Here is a 21566-nt window from a genome sequence, read left to right as displayed (position 1 = left end):
TTTTCCAAAAGATAGATGCAAACAAGATTATCCTAAGGGATTATTAAATGCACAATGGATGTTGGGAGATGCAGGTGGATGTGGTGTCATATTCTACTAGGCCACATCACCAATAGGACAGTTGTAAAGAATTTGGACACCCATCAGTAAACCCATTATTATTTGTTGAGGGTAACTAATACTTTAATTACTCCATCTGTCAGGAACACATCTGCTGAGGGTTTCTACATTGTTTTTGACTTGTGAACCCCTTTTGATGGTTTGGTGAAACTTATCAATTCCTTCTCAGAATATTGTTTTTTAAATGCATAAAATACATAGGATTACAAAGGAAAACTTTGTGGTTAGCAAAATATTATAAAACAAATTTGTAATCTAATAGTTTTACATTAAACAGCAAGACTTGGTGGCAGTTATAACTACCTAATTTCTAAGTTATGAAGAGCATGAAAAATAGTTCAGTGTACCCCAAACAACTATAATATGCTATGAAAATAGCTTTGATTTGTATTGGTGACAAAGTCACAGGTACTAGTATTTTACTGTGGTTCTTTTACTACATTCATAATTGAAGGAAGTGTCAAATTTCAGTCTGGAGATGGATGCTGGTGACTGTGGCACACCAATGACAGTGTTCTTAATGCCACTGAACTAATACTTAAAAATGGTTAAAATGGTAAAATTTATGTTATGTATATTTTACTACAAAAAAAAAAAAAAGAAAAAAATTTCTGTTAGAGGTTAGTGAAAATAAGGATGTACTTTTTTTCCTCAACCAAGTTCACAGCCACCCTGAATTCTATCCCAGGTAAGAGTCCCTGGCTCACAACCTTTGCTTTAAAGACCCCAACATTTTACATATAATCATATATCTTACATCATGGTGGTTATGTAGACTATACATTTTTATGTCAACAATAAAATAAAATAAAACAAAAAAAACTTTCAGTAGATTGTTGAATTTGTGTGCATATGTACAATATATGTTACATATATACACCTGTGTGTGATATACATATACATGTGGTGTGCACCCATAGATAGTGAAAAGAAGAGTCAAAACCAGAGACAGAGTCAAAGAACGCATTTGATACTTTCATGTCTAATAATATGACAGAGTAGATACCTTGAAATAAACAAACAAATAAATAAAATTAATTAGGTAGCAAAATAAACCAGACAAAGACAAATATCATACGATTTCACTTATATGTGGAATCTAAAGAGGAATATAAATGAGCAAACAAAATAGAAACAGACTCATGGTTGCCAGAGTGGAGAGGGTTGGGGGGCTAAGGGATTGCTAAGTACAGATTGGTAGTTACAGAATAGTCTTGGGCAGGGGTCCTCAAACTTTTTAAACAGGGGGCCAGTTCACTGTCCCTCAGACCATTGGAGGGCCGGACTATAGTTTAAAAACAAACAAACTATGAACAAATTCCTATGCGCACTGCGGGCCCAGGACGAGTCGGCTGCTAAGCAGGACAGGCAGCGGCACCCAGTAGGCCCGATAAATGTCCTCGGCGGGCCACATGTGGCCCGCGGGCCGTAGTTTGAGGACGCCTGGTCTTGGGGATGTAAAGTACAGCATAGGGAATATAGGGGAATATACCACAACTATGTATAGTCCCAGGTGAGTGCTGGAAATATTAGGGAGAGCACTTTTTAACATATATGATGGTCTAACCGCCATGCTGTACTCCTGAAACTAATATAAAATAATGTTGAATGCAAACCATAATTGAAAATAAAATTTAAAAAATTAATTAGCTGAACTGATAGGAAGTTAGAGAAATTCACAGTGTACAAAACCAATGAGAAAGAAAGGAGAAATTAAAAATCTAAACAGTTTCATAGCCATTAGGGTAATTGAATCAGTATTTTTTTGAAGGTTAAGACAAAGACAACAGGTCCAGATGAGTTTACAGACAAATTTTACCAAATATTTAAGGTACAGATAATTCCGATAATGCACAAATTCTTCAAAAGATGAAGCTCCAGGGAGTCCTCAAATCACTTTATGAAGTTACCTTGATATCAAGACCAAACAAGGACAGCATGAAAAAGGATAATTACATCACATTTATAAATATTTTACAAGAATCATAAAGTATTAATCAACCAAATACAGCAATGTATAAAAAACATAATATATCATCACCAAGTTTGGATTATATGAAGAAAGCAAACGTAGTGTAATGTTAGAACATCTCTGTAATTTACCAACATTAACAGATTAAAGGTGAAAAAAAAATTTCAATCAGTGCACTAAAAATATTCAATAAAATTCAACATCTATTTATGCTAAAAAATTAGTAAACAAGGAATAGAAGGAAAATTCCTCAAACTTATGAAGACATCTACAGAAAACCTGCATTGAACCACCTGGTTACTGGTGAAACTTTAAAAAACTATCTGTAAAATCAGGGACAAGATAAGGAAGTCTATTACCGTCATTTCTACTCGGTTTTATTGTAGAGGTGCTAGCTTGCAAAAAGAAGAAAAAGGAATAGAAAGTATAAAGATTTAAAAATGAGGGGAAAAAGTTATTTGCTGATGGGTGTTAATTGGAATAGTTCCTTCCTCCTTATAATGCAGCAATTTTCAACCTTTTTCATCTCATGGCACACATAAAGTAATTACTAAACTTCTGTAGTACATTTTTAGAATATTTTTTTGCTGATCTGACAAAATATATTTTTTTTCTGATCTGACAAAAAATAGGCGTAATTGTGATTCATTCACACCTGATGGCTATTCTTGTGTTGGAGGTTGTCATTTTTAAATTTGACAATCTAAGGGTCAAGAGGTCAGTGCCCCTGACTAGTCAGGCATTGCATGTTTTAAATCTTTCCCCACACTGTTGAAAATCACTGCTGTAATGGGATTATGTACTCCCACCACTTTTAGCTTCGTTAGCCCTGAGTCCCATATGGAGAGTTTAAGTTCTCCCCTCCCTGACTTTGGCCTTGGCCATGTCATATGCTTTGACCAATATGATGTGTTAATGTGATTGTGCACCATTGGCTTGGCTCATTTTTGCTCTTGACCTTGGCTATCAGAAAAGCATCTTCTAGATAGTGACCACTGTTAATGCTTGGGACCCAGAATGAGAAGATATGTAGAGGCCAGCTAAGTTTAGCAACCTGCTACAGCTTTAATGTAAGTGAAAAATTTGTTTGTAAGCTTCTGGGCAAAAGCTTATTGATTAATATACTGATTCTGTGAATGTTTGCAAAGAAAACCCAAAGAAACTACAGATAAATTGTTAAAATTAACAAGAGCATAGAAATGTTCAAAATTGCCTTTCTATCCACATTTCTAATCCCCAGAAGCAAACTGTTTAAAAATATAATTTAAAAATACTATTTATAATACCTTTAAAAATGATGTTATCTAGAAAAAATTTATGCAAAATATTTGTGGAGAAAATAACAAATCCTATTAAAAGACATTTTCAAAGACCTAAATAACTGGAGATAACGCAATATTATGTAAATGTGCATTTTCCCCAAATTGGTTCTTAGATGCAGAGCAACTCCAATCTGTTTCTACCTCTCACTTGAGCTTGATATTTATCTTCCGTTGCCTTCTAGCTTTTGCGCAATATATTGGACATTAAATATTTAAAGTTCCATTTATATAGATAACATTTATGCAGATATCGCAAACTCAATGTGAATTAAAATGAAGTCACCATCGCTGCTTTTACTATATTCCTTGTGCTTCTGGATGGCCCTACTATCCTCCCAGGCACCATAGCTAGAAGTTTGGGAATTGTCTAATGCTCTTTCTTGTTCCCATTCTTCATCACCACTGCCATTGTCTTAGGCCTGGCATTTGTCCTTGCCTGGAGTATTGAAGTGACTTTCTAAATACTCTTTGTCTCCTTTCTCTTCCTTTTCTAAACCACCTTCCATATGTATGCTAGAGTGATCTTTCTAAATCTGATCATCCCAACCTCTGATTATAATCCATCCTCTTAAAGATAAAACCCAAACTTCTTTAAGGTTTGACCTCTCTCCTCAGCCAATCTCTCATCATCATTCTATGTGCATCCTTTGCCCCAATGGAGTCATTTCCTTGTAGTTCTTCAAGCTTGCCAAGCTGTGTCTTTGCTCTTTTTCTTGGAATAATCTTCCTTCTCCCCCTTTTACTGAACTGCTATATTTACTTCAAGACCCAGTTTAAGTGACATCTTCCCTGATCCTGCCCCACTCTCATACGTAATAAAGTGTCTTCCTCCAGAGCACTTACCAACACAGTGCAATCAATGACTTTCTAGTCTGTCCCCCCATGAGATTATGAATCTGTTTAGGATACAGACTGTATCAGTTTCTGCTTGACTGTTTAGATCTTATATGATTATGAAATGTTTGTCCACTCTTCACACTTCTCATAAAATGTCAATTCTAACTTAATCAGTGAATCAGTGTGTGTGTGTGTGTGTGTGTGTGTGTGTGTGTGTGTGTGTAAGGATTTCTTTTCATTTCAGTAAGTTGCTCACTGGCTATGTGGTTTTCAATGAGTTCTTGCTAGATCGGTTCATGAATGTAGTTCCTAGTAGTGTGGCTTAAAAGGCATGCCTAATCTGCTGAATTTTATTTTTATTTCAGTTAAAAAATCTGGATCCATTTTTACTGTTTGATGAATTTAAAGGTGGTAGACCAGGTGGATTTCCTGATCACCCACATCGTGGTTTTGAAACAGTAAGTAAAATAATTTAACTGCAAATGTGTGTATTTTAAAACTTGCCTCTGTTTTTAAATTTACTAATCATTTTTAATCATAAATTCAACTTCCGAAGCCATGAGTATTGGAAAAAATTAATTTATAAGTTCCTGGCTATTGACTGGCTATTAGAGAATTGTAATATCTACTTTACATGAAGTATACTCAAATGGGTATATTTACTGTTTTTTTAATATTCTTTGCATTTGTGCTACTGGAGACATTCCTATTCAAGCAGTTAATTAAGAGCAAGAATTGACTTCTTAAAATATTTATATAATTAAAATTTATTGGGGGTAGAAGAAAAACTTGCTAAGATATGATTAAAATAATTTTATATTTAAAACTTGCTTCTCTTCAAGACTATTCAGAAATAACCTCATGTAATATATTTTAAACCCAAAAGACAGTCTAAGATCACTATGAGTATTTAATCTCAGTTCTAAGGAATTTTATATAATCAAGGTGGTTAAAATAGAACATAGCCTAAAAATTAGACATACATATACATTTACAAAGTTAACTGTAAAATTTATAGAGATTCTGCTGCAAATTTGTTTTCAGTTTTAGATGTAGAAATAGAAATGTGTAATGTAATATTGTGGCACTTTCAAAGATTCCTGTTCCCCACATATACATATATTCTGGAAAAATACCAGGATAGTTACAAAGTTTAGCCATCTGATCCTTGAGAAAAACCAGTAATTTTAGGAACACACCAGGGCTTGTTAAAGATTTAGTGTGTTTGTCAAGCAAATTATTAAATGAGTAAATATTTATTGAAAGCTGGTGACAAGCAGGCATTGGTGTTGAGCGATCTTTTGCATGCTAGTGTGTGTGTTTGTATGTTGGGGAGTGTAGGGAGAACACAGAGGGAGGGAGGCTAGCAAAGAATGAGGCCTGACCATTGATTGCCTCCAGTATGCAGTCTAGTTAAGGAGGCAAAAGATGGACAGGTAAGCAGTTCACCATTACAGGGATGAACCAAGAAGCTTCTGGAAATAGTATGAATGATAAAAGTAGTCAGGTCTCCTTTTGTCATTTAGCCATTTGCTTTCCAGTTTCTTTCTCATTCCTTTCACCTACCCTACACTCTTGTTGGATTCTGACCCAGTTCCAAATCATGTGGTATGAAGACATCTCACCACTTCATCCTATTGCTCCAGTTACCATTTTGCTAATCTTTCATGGTCTTTTCAAATATTACTTTCTCCATCAGGTTTTCCAGATAATCCCAAGTAGATGCACTTGCTCCTTCATTTGGTCCCCTTTAGCATTATATTTTTACCGGGCTCATGCACATTAGAATATCAGGTCTCTATGGTGACCCCAATCATATCCTGTCTATCCTTTTTTTAAAATATTTTTTAATTGATTTTTTACAGAGAGGAAGGGAGAGGGATAGAGAGTTAGAAACATCGATGAGAGAGAAACATCGATCAGCTGCCTCCTGCACACTCCCCACTGGGGATGTGCCCACAACCAAGGTACATGCCCTTGACTGGAATCGAACCTGGGACCCTTCAGTCCGCAGGCCAACGCTCTATCCACTGAGCCAAACCGGTTAGGGCATATCCTGTCTATCTTGAATTGAAGGTGGCATTTGAAGAATTGCCTTAATTGCCACCTCTCTTGGCCATGCCCAAGAGGACTGCAAATTGCTTCAGCTGAGATAATCCCACACGTCTCCATGTTTTCCAGTTGGATATACTCCATAACTAATGGCTGAATTTAACTGGATAATAAAAAGAGATGGCTTTTCCTGAAGACAATGAATATATAAAAGGACAAAATATATTGCTTTCCTCTCCGCTATGAAAAGGGGGACCACTGTAAATTGTAAAGTAGTTCAACTTTAAACTACTCAGGGAGTTCAACTGTAGAATATTGGTATTTGACTCTTTTCTTCTGAGTAAGAATCTTCCTTAAAAATATATTCATAATTGTAGTCAATCCTCATTGTTTTGTGGATTCTGTATTCGTGAATCATCTACTTGCTAAATTTACTTGTAATCCCCAAATCAGTACTTTTGATTCATGGATGTGCACAGACAGGCCCAAGGTGCATGTTCCCAGCTGAGGATGAACAAGGTGAGGCTCTGCTTCCTGTTTCAGCTCTCATATTGTAAATGGGTGTCTTTGAGGCCTATGTAATGCCACATTTTTTACATGTTAGTGCTTTTTTTGTTGGTGAATTCACTCTTTAAAATGGCTTCCAACTGAAGTACTGTCTGGTGTCCCTAAGTGCAAAAGGCTGTGAGGTGCCTTACAGAGAAAAATACGTGTGTTACATAACTTTCTTTCAGGCATGAGTTATAGTGCTGTTGGCTGTGAGTTCAATATTAATCAATCAACATTTGTTAAATAAAGTGTCTTTAAATGGAAACAAATATAAAACAAGGTTATGTGTTGGTCAGTTAATGAAAATGTGGCCAGAAGCTTACAGGATCACATTCCTGTGTTTCTCTAGAAGCAGTGGCTCAGTGTTTGCTAATTCAGTGATCATGGCACCTTTAATAGAATATTACTACTAAGAGTAACTAGAATCAACTGTATCAGTTTCCCCCAGGAGTGTAGATAAGCCAAGGAGTCATCTTTGTCTTAATATAAACTTTAAAAGTATGCAATTTAAAACCAGTTCCACTTGTAGGCTGGTATTACCTCCTTTGTCTTCAGCAAGGGAGCATCCTCGAAAGGAGTTGCACATGTTTGTGTCTTTCCACAATGCCAGGTTTATTAGGGAAGACCACACCAATAAGCCAATAGAGTCATATGCAGGTTACACACGGAGAGGGGGAGTTTATGCGATAGAAGCGAGCAGAGCGAGTCCCAGAGCAAAGTCCCAATCACTGGCAGCATTTGCAGGTGGAAAGGAGTTCGTCATTCCCAAGCCAGGTGACTACAGTGGCAGCACCCTTCCGGTGGTGTGAAATCCAGCAGGGCTCTGACTATGACCCATGGTATGGCCAAGCTCAAGCATTGGGTGGTGGGAGCTCGGAGTTCTTATAGTCCACAAAGGGTGGAGGTCCCATTCATATTGGTGTCCCTATGGAGTCCTTATCCAAATGTCCAAACTTGTGGTTTTGGGTGTCCCAGGACCTCTCTAAGAGCATTCCCATTACACCCTATTACCTGTCTTTTTTTGTTTGATAATCCTCACCTGAGGATATTTTTCCATTGATTTTTTTAGAGAGGGAGAGGGAAAGACAGAGAGATACATTGATGTCAGAGAGACACATCGATTGGTTGCCTCCTGCATGCACCCAACTAGGGCCGGGGAACCTGCAATCAAGGTACATGTCCTTGACCAGAATTGAACCTGGGACCCTTCAGTCCACAGGCTGATGCTCTATCCACTGAGCCAAACCGGCTAGGGCTCATTACCTCAGTCTTGACACAGCACTTGACATAACAGTCATGGCTCACTGACTGCATATTGGATTGTCAGAGGGGTCCAGCAAGTATGCTCTGCTCTTTCTCTATATATCCCTGGAGCATTTTCTACAGGCTTCCTATAAATTTTGAAAATGCTAATTAGTACAAAGAACAAAGTTAGAATTACTTCTTAAGTTACCTTACCATCCAGAAGTAGGTATTGTTATTGTTTTGATGTATTTTCTTCTAGTACTTTTTTTCTGGTATCATGCTGTATATATTTTGTGTCATTTTAAAACTTAAATTATACTCAGCATTTTCCCAATATTCTTCAAAAAGCTAATCTTTACTGGCTTTATTAAACATCTGATGTGAAGGTTGTATCAGTTGACATTACTGCAATGATGTATGAGGGTACCTGTTTTCCCTCAGTATCACCAATACAATACATTTACCCAACTTCTCTTTATCTTTTCTGTTTTGACAAGTGAAAAATAATGCCTCATGATAGTTTTAATTTGTATTTCTTTTATCTGAGTGAAGTGATTAATTTCTCATTTTTAAACATTTGTTCACCATACATATTTCTATCCTTGCCCCATTTTTTCTGTTGGGTTGCTGGTATTATTATTTTATAGAAGCTCTTTTTATATTAAGGAAATCAGGCCCTTTTCAGTGACAGGATTTTCAATAGTGTTAGGAGGGATTCGGCTTGTTTTGCATGCCCCTAAAGGTAAACCTTTGGATACATAGCATAGAATCAAACCAAAAGAAGGATGAACTTTATAACAATTCATTATGCAGAGGTAGAACAGCCTCCCTGAGTTGAAGTGATTTTCTGATTTCTGGGAAATACAAACATGCACTGAATGTTAACATAATGGGTGTGTTACCAGAGTCAATGTTCCTTAAAATGGTTGTGTACTACATGAGTCAGTGCTGTGCTGGAATAAAAAAAAATATTAGACCTGAGAAGAATTTTAAAAATAAAAATGAAATTATGCTGTACTAACACATGAATGTAAAATCTAAACACATACCCATATTTGAGTGCATGCTCATTTTTTAAATTAATAGTGATACACAATCAAAGAAATGTGGAGAATATTATTCTACAAAATTCTTATTACCTCAGTGTGATGGGTATACCTGGTCTCACCGGAACCTCGGGCTCCTCCTGAGATTTATTGAATCAGAATCTGCATTTTAACAACATCCTCAAGTGATTGATGTGCACATTAACATTTGAGAAGTGCTCCTCTAGATGACTTTGCAAATTAGAGATATTGTAATTCTATGGGCGTGAGAACCTGATTTTACTGAGTTAATGTTAATAATTTTTTTAACACTTAGCTCTGTGGTTTGGCTAGCTAAATATTTTCTGTTAAAGACTTGCCTGAAAATCGAGGAGGGAGGAATGCCCTAGAGGAGGCACAGCTGGTGGTCACAAGACAAAGGGGAAAATTTGTTCAGTATTTCCTGCCAGGAGTTTAGATTCTGGGGGAGCATTGTTTTCCAAAGGCCTGAGTGGTAAAGGGTGGAATCATTTTGCAGTGACCTATTTCTGGTCAGGCCTGATATCTCTCCCCCGCTCCCCGATTTGTTTGGGGCAACTGTAAATGATCAGAAACAAAGAAAGATCTGTAAATTTGGCAACATTCTTCTCTTTTTAATCCATGCCCTGATAAAGTTTAGTTTAGCTTGAAAAACCAGTAACGTTCACACTCTGTTGATGTTCACCTACTCTGAGAAGAAATGTATTTTATGCCTTTTAACATCTTCCTTCAAATTATAGCCTTATGACTTTACAGATTTTAGCACTGAACATCCAGAGTCCCTTGGATCCCCTCAGTCCTGGGGAAACCAAGATGGTTGGTCACTCCTGCCTAGTTAAATTTAAGAACTGTCAGGACTAAACTGTCATGCCTGCTTCTCAGGGACATTTTAAGATGTTTTTGTCTATTATGTTCTTAGTTGAGCTTAGTCATGTTTTAAAAGTTCTTCACTACAAGCCTCAGCAGGTTCGTTGATCAGGAGAACAAACCTTCCTTGTTTCTAAGGGTGTGCCCACTAGAATGGCCACACTAGCATTCACTGGTTGGCAGCCAGCAGAGTTTGCAGGCAATGCCTGAACAATATCCTGGAGAGGAGGGAAAGGTCCCGGTGATTCACACGAAAGCTCACACTGGATTCAAATCTCCTGTCTCCCATACAGCCTGCTTTTTCTAGCTTGCTGTTCACTTTCAAAACTTATCATACCATTATTGAGTCAAGGTTGGGGGGAGGAAGCTTTATTAAATTAAAATCCATTTTGAGGGGAGGGGAGGGAAAATACTCTAGGAAACTAGGAGAGAAGGATACTTTCCCAACATTATAAAGACTGTTGTTCAGTGAACATCCTAGGTCATATCTAACACTGAGATATTAGATATAATCCTATTAATTTGAGAAAAAAAAGACAAAAATATCGACCAGCACTATTATGATTTAATATGGTTCTGGGAGCTTTGAAGCTGTTAGTAAGAGTTATAGCTGTTGGAAAGGAAGAGGGAAATATTTATTTGTAGGTAATATGCTAAAAAAGAAAACCCCACAGTGGTTGCCTCCAGCTTTGGGTGGCGATAGAACTGGAGGAGGACCAAGGGCACAGGACTTGTCCTGAAGTTATAGTTACAATGCCAGCACGTGGATTTTAGCTGATATGTTTATTTGGCATGGTTGAGAGGTGAAGCTAACAGATTATAGGAAAGAAGCTAAAGCCACCCTCACCTCCAAGACATCTCTTGGCACCACTGTGCTAAGAATATCAACCAAAACCTGGATATAAATCATGCAAAAACCACCCATTTTCCTGAATAAAAGCAATGACCACATATAATGGGAACATCCCATTCACAATGGCAATAAGATCACCATACAATCCCAGGGGAAAAATATTCCCTTTTAACCCAGTAATTCTACTTTCAGGAATCTAATTTCCTGGAAAAAAATTTCATCGTAAGAATAAAAGCTTATTATACAAATATTTATTCCAGTGCAATTTTGCAAAGTAGAAAAGGAACAAAGTAAGTATCCAAAATAATAGGGGAATTAGTATATATCTCTATCTCTATCTCTATCTCTATCTCTATCTCTATCTCTATCTCTATCTCTATCAACTCTATCTCTATCTCTATCTCTATCTCTATCTCTATCTCTATCTCTATCTCTATCTCTATCTCTATCTGTGTCTCTATCTATCTATCTATCTATCTGGAAATTATCTGTAGGGAAATTATTATCTATCTGGAAGATAGAATATTATGCAGGGTTATTTATAAAAGAAATAATGTAAATAATTTTTATTACTCACAGACTGTTTAAATCAAGATTTCTCAACCTTGGCACTTTCAAAATTCTGAGTGGCTAATTCTTTGTTGTGAGGGTCTGTCCTGGGATGTTTAGCAGCATCCCTGGCCTCTAAACACTAGATGCCAGAAGCACCTGCTACCTCTAGTTGTGACAATCATGAATGTCTCCAGACATTGCCAGATGTCTGCTACAGGGCAGGGGGTCACCAAATTGCCCCAGTTGATAACTAATGGTTTAATATGTGTGTCCATACAAGGGAATACTGCACAGCCACTAGGAAAAATTGCACAGCAATCAGGAAAAATTTCATAGCTTGCTATGTCCTAATATAGAACCAATCTCCATGATAGTTGGAAAGTGACAAAGGCAAGGTACAGAATTGGCAGCGTCAGATTTGTTTAAGAAGCAAATATAAAGGTATGAAAAAACTATACCTTTATTCTCTTAAAATTGTTTATTATCAATTCTATTGTGGGGAAGACAGACTAATTTAGTGAATGATTACTTCCACAGACTACATTGATGCAAAGAAAATAAAATTACAAAATTCATGTTTTGATGCCAAAAGAAGGTAATGCTTAGAGAAAAAAACAAACACATTATGACAGATACAAATATATATTCACCAAACTTTTTAAAAATTTATTACTTTTAAGTATATTCATATGATTGTGCAGGTATCACCTGATTCCAGAACATTTTCATCTCCCCCCAAAAAAGAGCCCATATCCATTAGCAGTAACTCCTCATTCCCACTTCCCCAAGCTTCTGGCAACCACACTTTCTGTGTCTATGGATTTGCCTATTCTGAACATTTCATAGAAAAGGAGTCATACCATATGTAGTCTCTCATGTCTGGCTTCTTTCACTGAGCATAATGTTTTCAAGGTTCATCCATGTTGTAGTTTATATTAGTACTTCGTTTCTTTTTTATGACCGAATAATATTCCATTATATGAGCATACCACATTTTGTTTATCCGGTCATCTATTGACGGACACTTGGGTCATTTTCACTTATGCCTTTATTCTTGGATATGCCTAAGTTTTCTCTGAAAGTATACCCAAGAAACTGGTAATGCACCTCCCAGGAAAGGATACTGGGTGATGAGGAGGAGTTGGAAAGAGTTAATTTTAACTCCCTCTTTTTCTTTTTGTATCTTTAGAGTTTCAACCTATGCCTATTGGTTATTGAAAATACTAATATTTTCAAAATGCCCTTTTCTTGTGACCTATTTAAAAAAGTGTTCTCGTGAAGCTCCTGATGCTCACCTGCTCTCCAGGACCTTTTGCTGAGGCTTTCGACTTGGGTCTGCTTCCTCCACCTAAAATCAGCCCAGTTTGCGTTCTATTTCAGTCAACCAGATAAGCTAATACTATATGGCAATGCATAATGGGGAGGATGGCCTAGGGCAGTGGTCGGCAAACTGCGGCTCGCGAGCCACATGCGCCTCGCGAGCTGCGGTTTGCCGCTCTGTTGACTAATGAGTTTGCCGACCACTGACCTAGGGGCAGCTTCTTCTAAGAAATATTTGTGGACTATGAGAGGTTCCAATGAAACTTCATGAGTGCTCAATTTATAATCACAACTTTCTCCTCTTCCACATGTAGCCTGGCTGAACAGAAATTAAAATAGTGTGTGTGTGTGTGTGTGTGTGTGTGTGTGTGTACATGCACACACGTGTACTTACGTGCATGTGTGAGTTAGTCCTGTGGGTAGAGGACTTCTACTTTGCAAGAAAGTTAGAAGAAGATTAAGAAAAAATAAGAGATGTCCAGTTGAAGAAGTTTCATGTTCTAAAGGGGAAGCTAGCACTTCTAACAGAAAGGCCGGGGAGGGATTCAGGAAAATTTTAGCCATTTAGTAAAATCTTAAGGAATAAGTTAGATTTGATTCTCTGGATAGTGGGGGTAAAGATGTAGGGCATAGTATGGGGATAGACTAAATGGTGAGTAGTTTATTTGGACTTAGAAATTGGATGTGTGTTTGGTGGGTGGGATCTAAGGCTGTAGGTTGAGCCATTACCAGGGACAGCCTTGAAAGCATAACTCATTCTTTATTTATAAATGGATGACCAAAATTGTATATCCTGAAACTCCCAAATTAATCCAATCATGTTCAATTAGAACTATCTTTAGCTTTCAGACTGTCTTATGTCAGTGGTTCTCAACTGAAGGTGATTTTGCCCATAAGTGGTAATTTCTGGAGACATTTCTGGTCATACCAACTGGAGGATGCTGCTGCCATCTAGTGAGTAGAGGCCAGAAATGCTGCTGAACATCCTACAGTGAACAGACAGTTCCCACAGCAAATAATTAAGCCCTGGTCTGTCAATGAACATAGGTTACATGAGGAAATAGCAGTTTCACTGAAATATTCTTTGAAAGTAGTTCAAATAAATTCTTAACAAATTTCCCCACTTCCCCCCCATCTGATTAATGATTATAAACAGAAACCATTTATGTCTGAGAGACTGCATTCTTAGAGTTAAGTAGACAAATTGGAGGCGCAATGTAATAAAGACTATCAACCAGTTATTAAATATTCTTTGATGTCACCAAATTTAAAATAATTCTTTTTAAGTGATCTAAACATAAGTCCACAATAAATTAACATAGATCATTACATGATAAAAAGCTCCTTGCAGATATTCAACACTTTTAGCAAAGCTGCTTTGGAGTTATCCATCAATCGACTTAAAACGAAATGCCTGACCTGACAGGATTAAACCCATATGACATTTGCCATGCAATAACATTAGCTTCCAGTTTCATGAGAAGCTACACAGGCTTTCAGTACATTACCTCTGTGCTTCACCAACAACCCTGAAAAGTAGGAATTTTACAGATGAAGAAACAGAGGCTCAGAGAAGTGCTGACTTGTCAAGCTCACACAACTCATACAGGGCAGGCTTGGGCTGGCCCATCTGATCCCAGGCCCATGCCTCACCACTCTCCCCTGCTCCTCGAACAATGTTGGTTTCTATACATCTGGTATTGTCTCAACACATTGACACATTAGTATTAGAAATTAGATTCTACAGGTGATACAGATCTCCAAACTAAACACCTCATACTCTTGCTGTTACTCACTTACTATGGGACTCAATGCTTTCAGGGTTCATGGTTGAGGGCTCCAAATTTTCCTGCCTGTCAGTGCGAAGTAATGCTCTCACTTCTCCTCTGAACTTCCAGTATAATGAAGAAATGGATTAGGTTGGTTAGCTGCCTGGATATTTAAGACAATCATTTAACTTTTTGTAGCCACAAGGAGACAAAATTATTAGCGGTAACAACATAATAAATAAAATTGTGCTTTCATTGCTTATGACTTTTTATTACAACCTAAAAACTCTTTTCCTCCTTCTATTTACCCTTTTGCCCCACCCCACTCCAGCTTTCCCCCAATATTCCAATCTTTTAAGGACCAGGTGGGGTCTTGCCTCCTCCATGAATTAATCCCCCATTCCTCCAGATTCTTATTCATCAGAATTCATCTTTGTTCTGTGTTTCCACTGGGACTAATGCACTTCTCTTTAGTATTCATGTCTTTTATCTGCACATTTTCTTAGTGTTTCCTAGGTGGGCAAGGGTTGGTCATTGTGTTCATTTTTCTAATTTTCCACTTATGAGTCTGTGATGACATTTTTATTGATTTCAGAGAGAAAGGGAGAGGGAGAGAGAGATAGAAACACCAATGATGAAAGAGAATCATGGATCGGCTGCCTCCTGCACACCCCACACTGAGGATTGAGCCTGCAACCCGGGCATGACCAGGAATCGAACTGTGACCTCCTGGTTCATAGGTCAACACTCAACCACTGAGCCACACTGGCAGGGCTCAAACCCCCTTATTATAAAATGTTTTGTTGCTTCTTGAAGTCCAAATTTCTGAGAACTGTGGCCCAATAATATCAAGTACAATGAACACATTGACTAAAGGTCTGAGAAATTAAATCCTTATAATTAATCGAATCAGGGAATAATAATAATAATGCACCAATCGAAAGATATCATCTGCTTAATTAAATTAAATATTATTATAATGGAATTTTAACAAAATATTAAAACAAGAATGGGACTTGACATAGTTCCCTTAAACCTCTCTCTCTTTGTAAGAGCCCTGTGAGCCCCAAACCTGCCTGGGACCATGTGTGCAAGGGAGCATATTCAGGCACTTCTTTCTAAAGCGTCTGCCTTGACAGCTTTTAACTAAAGACTGTGCTGAGCAGAAAAACCTCCCTCTACACCACAATGTGGCTCATCGTTTGATGTCTAAATGGCAACCTGCCACAGAGACACATGATCTGATTGCAGAAAAATATTGAGCACACATTTAGGACCAGCAGGGGGCACTCTTAAACAAAAGTGCTTCTAACGACCCACTTTTCCCCTGGGTGCAGACACAACACTTTTGTATGTGGGAAATTTGGCTCATCATAGAAGTTGGCAAATCATTTTCTTGAGATTCCTTCAATATAACCATGGAAATAAAACAATGAACATGAACACCTTGACTTTGGATTTAGAAGATACAAGTTATATCGGTTAAGAAGCTGGCCTGATGATTCCATAAGGAGCCATGGGGAGTTTGTCTGAGGAGATTCCCTGAGAGATTGAATCCTGAGTGGAGTTTGAAGAGGAAGGGCATTCCTGGCTTTGGGGTTTTAGAAGCAGCTGGAAGGTTCTCAGGGAGTCTGCAATTCAGCTCACCTGCATAGTTAGATTCAGGAATATGATCATCAGAACCTCATATTCGGGCCTTTCTCATCAGCCATGAACTCAACTTGTGTTTTTGTGTGTTTTTCCCCCCCTCCTTTTCCTACTCAGCTACCAAGAGAAAAACCACCATTTGAGGGCAAATAGAAATGAAAAGAAAACATAGTTTTATCTATAACATAGGCTTTTTGATTTAAAGTATAAGCCTTGCATTTATAATATCAAATTAGGTCATCACACTCTTCCTTCTGAGTACCAGCCAGAAAGAAACAACAAACTATATTATATCTTGTTCTGTGACTCTGATGAATTTATAGCTCTTTGAGGTATACCTTTCCTAAATTTCAAATTGCAAGTGACACTTTTCTTTCATTATTGTTGTGGGTTTGTGCCCTTCTCCTTCCGAATACAAACACACAAAATACAAAAAGAAATAAGAACAGACAAGGAAGCGAAAGTATTTAGTAGAGACCCGTGAAAAGCTTAGGACTAGAAGGAGGAAAGGATGAGCAGGATGAGGAAGCATGACAAGTCCTTTAAGAAAACACCTGTTTCCGATTACACATTTCTTACTTAATTAGACACATGCAACTCTTGAGTTTAAACATAACATCCCAAATCCATCAACCACCCATGGCAAGTCTCCAGGTGTTTGCGATTATGTAATGTCCTAAAAAATCATCTGGATTGTGTCAACTTAAAAAGTGTTGCTTGAGATTTTTAAAAAATTATTTGCAGGCATTAATTTAGACTTAAGGCATCAGTGTAGCATTTATAGCACTTAGCAAAAATAAATAAATTGAAAGATAGATAATCAAAGAGTCAGTCATTTCTTTGGTTTCAGATTTCCCCCCAAAGGTTAAAAGTATGTTTTTTGCTGTAAGTAGTCAAAGGTAGGCATTGCAGACTCAGCAAATCTTCATAGACCAGACTTCTCTAATTCAGATTTTATAGTATTTAGGATGGGAGAAGTGAGGTTTACTTTTGTATTACCAGAGAGAAGTAGAAATCCCCACCTCAAAACTAGAGGAAAAGAGGGACAATTGGCTTCTCAATCTTTTAGAAACAATGTTGGAATTGCTTTCTAAAATAAAGTTTGCAAAAACAAAACCAAAACACCAACAAAACACACACACACACACACACACACACACACACAACATCTCTCTTGGTGTCCATGTACATTTCCATCTTTAAATGAAATAATTTCATAATTTACTTTATAAAGTTGCCTGACATATTTTGAGATGATTAACAACTCGAAAGCCCCTCAACTTGGATAATTGAAAACTCTTTCGGGATGGAAAAAATATGGTTTGAAAGAGACTCCTTTGAGAACCTAAAGGAGAGTTTCAGTCAAAACAATGAAAATTGCCTTTTTTATGAAGTTATTTTAATTAAAAATGCATGCATAACAGGAAAAGAAAAGCAATTCTAGACAATGCTCCTGGTAGTGGGGCTGCTTCTTTGAAATTTGCAATTTTCAAGCTTTGTGCTTGAATCCTGTTTTGGCCTGAGTGTCCTCTATGGTATTTCCAGATCTTCTCCACTTGCTAATACATTGAAGTTAGAGCTAGCTATATTGTCCTCACATGTAACGTGGAGTTATTCTTCTGATTCTTAGTGTTTTCCCTTATGTCTCCCTGCCTGCCCAGCCCTAGTTCACCAAAATAAGGAACAAAGCATATCACTTATTTTCATTCACGGATTACCAGCAGCATCTTTATATTTTCCCAAAATAAATGACTTGTTTTTGTTGTACAAAAGTACAGTACTCATTCCAGAACACCCAAACTATAAGTGGAAAGGTCACAACATGTGGATGCAATTCCACCATCTGGAGATGACCACAGTTCACATTTTGCTGTGTGTCCACCCAGGCTTTGTAACCACACAGAAACTTCATTTCTTTAATCTGACCTTTTCTCCTTTTGATTTAAACTGGCCTTTTCCAGCCTAGGAGCATCCTGATTCACCTGCCTCCTTCTCTGTTGCATGTTCACTAAGCCCTCAGGACGAGATTCTGGTCAGCATCAATTAATCTTAGGAACAATGTCTAGGTCTGTTGACCATAGAGACAGGTCTTTGGTCAAACTAAATATGTCATCTAGGCCTCAGTTGTGTTTCAGCTCCAGGCCCAGAAAAGCAGAAAGATCCCACTGACCATACCCTTGGAAAAGCAGATAGAGCAACGCCGTGGCTGACATCAGGACCAGCTGCAATGATCAGCTACCCCTATCCTAGCAACAATCAATCAATAGAGACCACGACCCTAACTCCCTTAGTTACTATGATTAATGATTTCTCCCCTATATAACCCATCCCCTGGAAGCCACAGGGAGCCAGGTCTTAGATAACAGCTCACCTGTGTGACTCCAGGTTTGGCATCATTTCATTAAATAAACCTTTAGTTTTTTTGCAGAGAACTCCTGTTCAAGTTTGATTGGGCTTTAATGTGCACAGGTGAATGAACCCCTTTACATGGATCATTGTATATGAACCCTTTAAATAAAATTACTGTTCTGTAACCTGCTTTTTTGATTAAATAATATGTCATTTTCTGTATCAGTAAATAGAGATTTATATTACATATATAAATATTACTTCTAACAGTTGCATAATATTCCCTTGTATAGCTATACCATTATTTAGCTAAGTGTATTCTATTAACCCAGATTATTCCTCTTTTTGTTATAATAAAAATTTCAATGATCGATTTGTATGTACGTTTTATATCATTGTCTCCTTAGATTTAAATCTTAGAAGTGTATTTTTTTACATTTAAATCCTTCATCCATTTGAAACATGTTTCTGTGTATAGTGGGAGCTTACTACCTTTTTTCATATGGTCAGTCACTTGTTCCAATACTGTTTATTGGAAAATCGATCCTTGCCCCACTGATTTGAAATGACTGTCATCATTTATTAATTTTCCATACAAATGGTTCTCTTCTATTTCTGAGCCAATGTTGCACTGTTTCCATTGCTGTACTAAGTTCCCAGGTGGGGATTTAAGACATAAAATCTGGTCAGGGTTCTCCAGAAAACAGAACCAATAAGATATATAGAGATAGATATAAAGAGGAGTTTATTATGGGAATTGCTTCACATGATTATGGAGGTGAAGAAGTTTCACAATCTAGTGTCTACAAGCTGGATAACCAGGAAAGCTGGTGATATAGTAATGCAGTTCAAGGTCCAAGGTCCAAGGTCTGAGAACTGGAGTGGGGGTTTGCTACTGGTGTAAGTTCCAGAGTCTGAAGGATGAGAACTAGGAGCTCTGATCTAAGGGCAGGAGAAGATAGATGTTCTAACTAAAGAAGAGAGAGCAAGAACTGGCTTTTCCTTCACCTTTTTGTTCTGTTTGGACCCTCAATGGATTGGGTGATGTACCATCCCCCTGCATTGGTGAGGGCTGTCTTCTTTAGTCTATGGACTCAAATGCTCATTTCTTCCAGAAACACCTTCACAGATACACACAGAAATAAGGTTTCGCCAGCTATCTTGGCATCCCTTAGCCCAGTGAAGTTGGCACATAAAATTAACCATCACAATCTAGAACCTTCGATTTCTGTAGTCACCTGCTTGGGTAAAAGTTGCTACTGAGGCCATTCTGTACACTGTACGCTTAATGACATTGCTCTGCAGGATGACACATGGAGAGTCCTTATGTCAGCTAGCTCTGATTTGCACTGTAGTAAGTGCTCTATAAACATTTAGTTTCAGGAACTGGCACCCAATAGTTAGCTGAAGAAGAGGTGGGATTATTATAGGGTACAATATAAGATTTCAACAGTACGATGGTATCAGGTCTTTCATTGACGTTAGTTTGACGTATGAGAAGGCAAAATAAACAATGCCTGTTTTTCTAGCCCAAATTATGAACCAGTTGAGAAGATAAAAGAGTAAGAAAGATGGCAGACAAAAATATACCTTTATTTCTGATAAAGCTGAGATTGGAGAATGTGGCTTATATCTGCAGGCAATTGGGCTTCTGAATACTGAACCTGAAACAAACAGACTTTATTCAGATATCATTGGCTGTGCTGGATTCCTGCAGGCCACCACCATCAGGGTTGGCCCTTCTCACAGAGACAGAGAGTAAAAGAGGGCACTTGCTTTCTGTGGGAAGGAGAGGAGCGGGGCTTCAGCTATGCGAGAAATTTTTGCTTTCACGTCCACCAGTCAGATTAAGTTGTTTCCTTCCCAGGGGTGGTGAAGTACAGTAAGAGCCTAGGAGTGTTAATGTTAAAGGAGTACCCTCCACGGGGATGGAAATATCAAAAACATGGAAACCATGGTTAGTGACTACTCTGTTGAACAGCCCAGGATTTCTTTTCACTTTTAGATTTAGTATGGACCTGCCTCTGGAAAAGTTGACTTTAATTCACGTGAATTCATTTCACATATCTTACAAACATTCATTGAGTACTTAGTGAGTTTATGTGCCTGGTTTCAGAAGTACTTTTCCTTCAGTGTTCTCAAGTTAGCTTTTAGGTCTGTCATCCTGCATACCTCGGTGGATGTGGCATTGGCCACTGGGCCACTGTTGTTTCAACAGGAACTGCTTCTCTTACACCCTGAGCTCCAGGACCCACCATGGCAAGGCGATGGCCTATGGGACTAAGGGGTTAAGTGGGGGCTCCTCTCATTGGGCTGTGAGCTCTGATATGCTCAGGTCTGTCTCTGCTGTAAGGAAGTGGCTCCTATATGAAACTAGTGGCCCAGTGCACGAAATTCGAGCACATTAAAAGGAGATTAATTAGAGGAAATAATTTAATATTGCTATTTGCCCTTTCACTATAATAGAAGTATCAGAGATGAAAGAAAATTAGTAAAATGTATATGAAAACATTCCTCTTGTCAGAGTCTGGGGCACACCACGGGACCCAGAGTCAAGTCCCTGGCCACCCACATGTGCCTCAAAATCGTGTGAGACCCAGATCTGGCCAGCACCCCCATCCCCCCTTGGGCTAGATCCAGACCCTTGTCAAGCCCCGCTGGGCAGGGGGCGTAGCCTCAGGTCCCCTGGCCCGGCACTGGGAGGGGGGCACAGCCTCAGGTCCCCTAGTCCAGCATCAGGACAGGAAGCGCACCTTGAGGTCCCCTGTCAAGCCCTGCCAGGTGGGGGACATGGCCTGAGGTCTCCTGTCAAGCCCCATGGGGGCGGGGGAGGGCATAGCCTCAGGTCCTTGCTGATTGCTCATTAAGGCTCCTTATGAGAACTTGGCCTCAGCTGTGGGTGCAGCCATCTTTGTGATGGAGTGATGGTTAATTAGCATATTCTCTCTTTATTAGATAGGATTATCTCAAAGACGTTGTGTGGGCTAGCACGGCCCTTTCACTGAGATTCATTCCCTCAGCTGGCCCTCCTTACTACCTTTTTTTAAA

The 21566-nt window shown here is 38.3% G+C and overlaps 1 protein-coding gene across 1 annotated transcript in view; it reads left to right on the top strand.

The window, feature by feature from the left end:
- PIR (pirin) overlaps positions 1-21566 on the top strand; it is a 92648-nt gene that overhangs the window by 2767 nt on the left and 68315 nt on the right. Inside the window, exon 3 of the mRNA XM_080653490.1 lies at positions 4617-4709. Within this exon, the coding sequence (XP_080509616.1) occupies positions 4617-4709 (93 nt within the window). The remainder of the gene's footprint in view (positions 1-4616; positions 4710-21566) is intronic.

The sequence above is a fragment of the Plecotus auritus genome (genome assembly GCF_963455305.1).
Source record: "Plecotus auritus genome assembly, chromosome: X".
NCBI classification, from domain to species: Eukaryota; Metazoa; Chordata; class Mammalia; order Chiroptera; family Vespertilionidae; genus Plecotus; species Plecotus auritus.
This window is presented reverse-complemented; position numbering and strand designations above follow the sequence as displayed.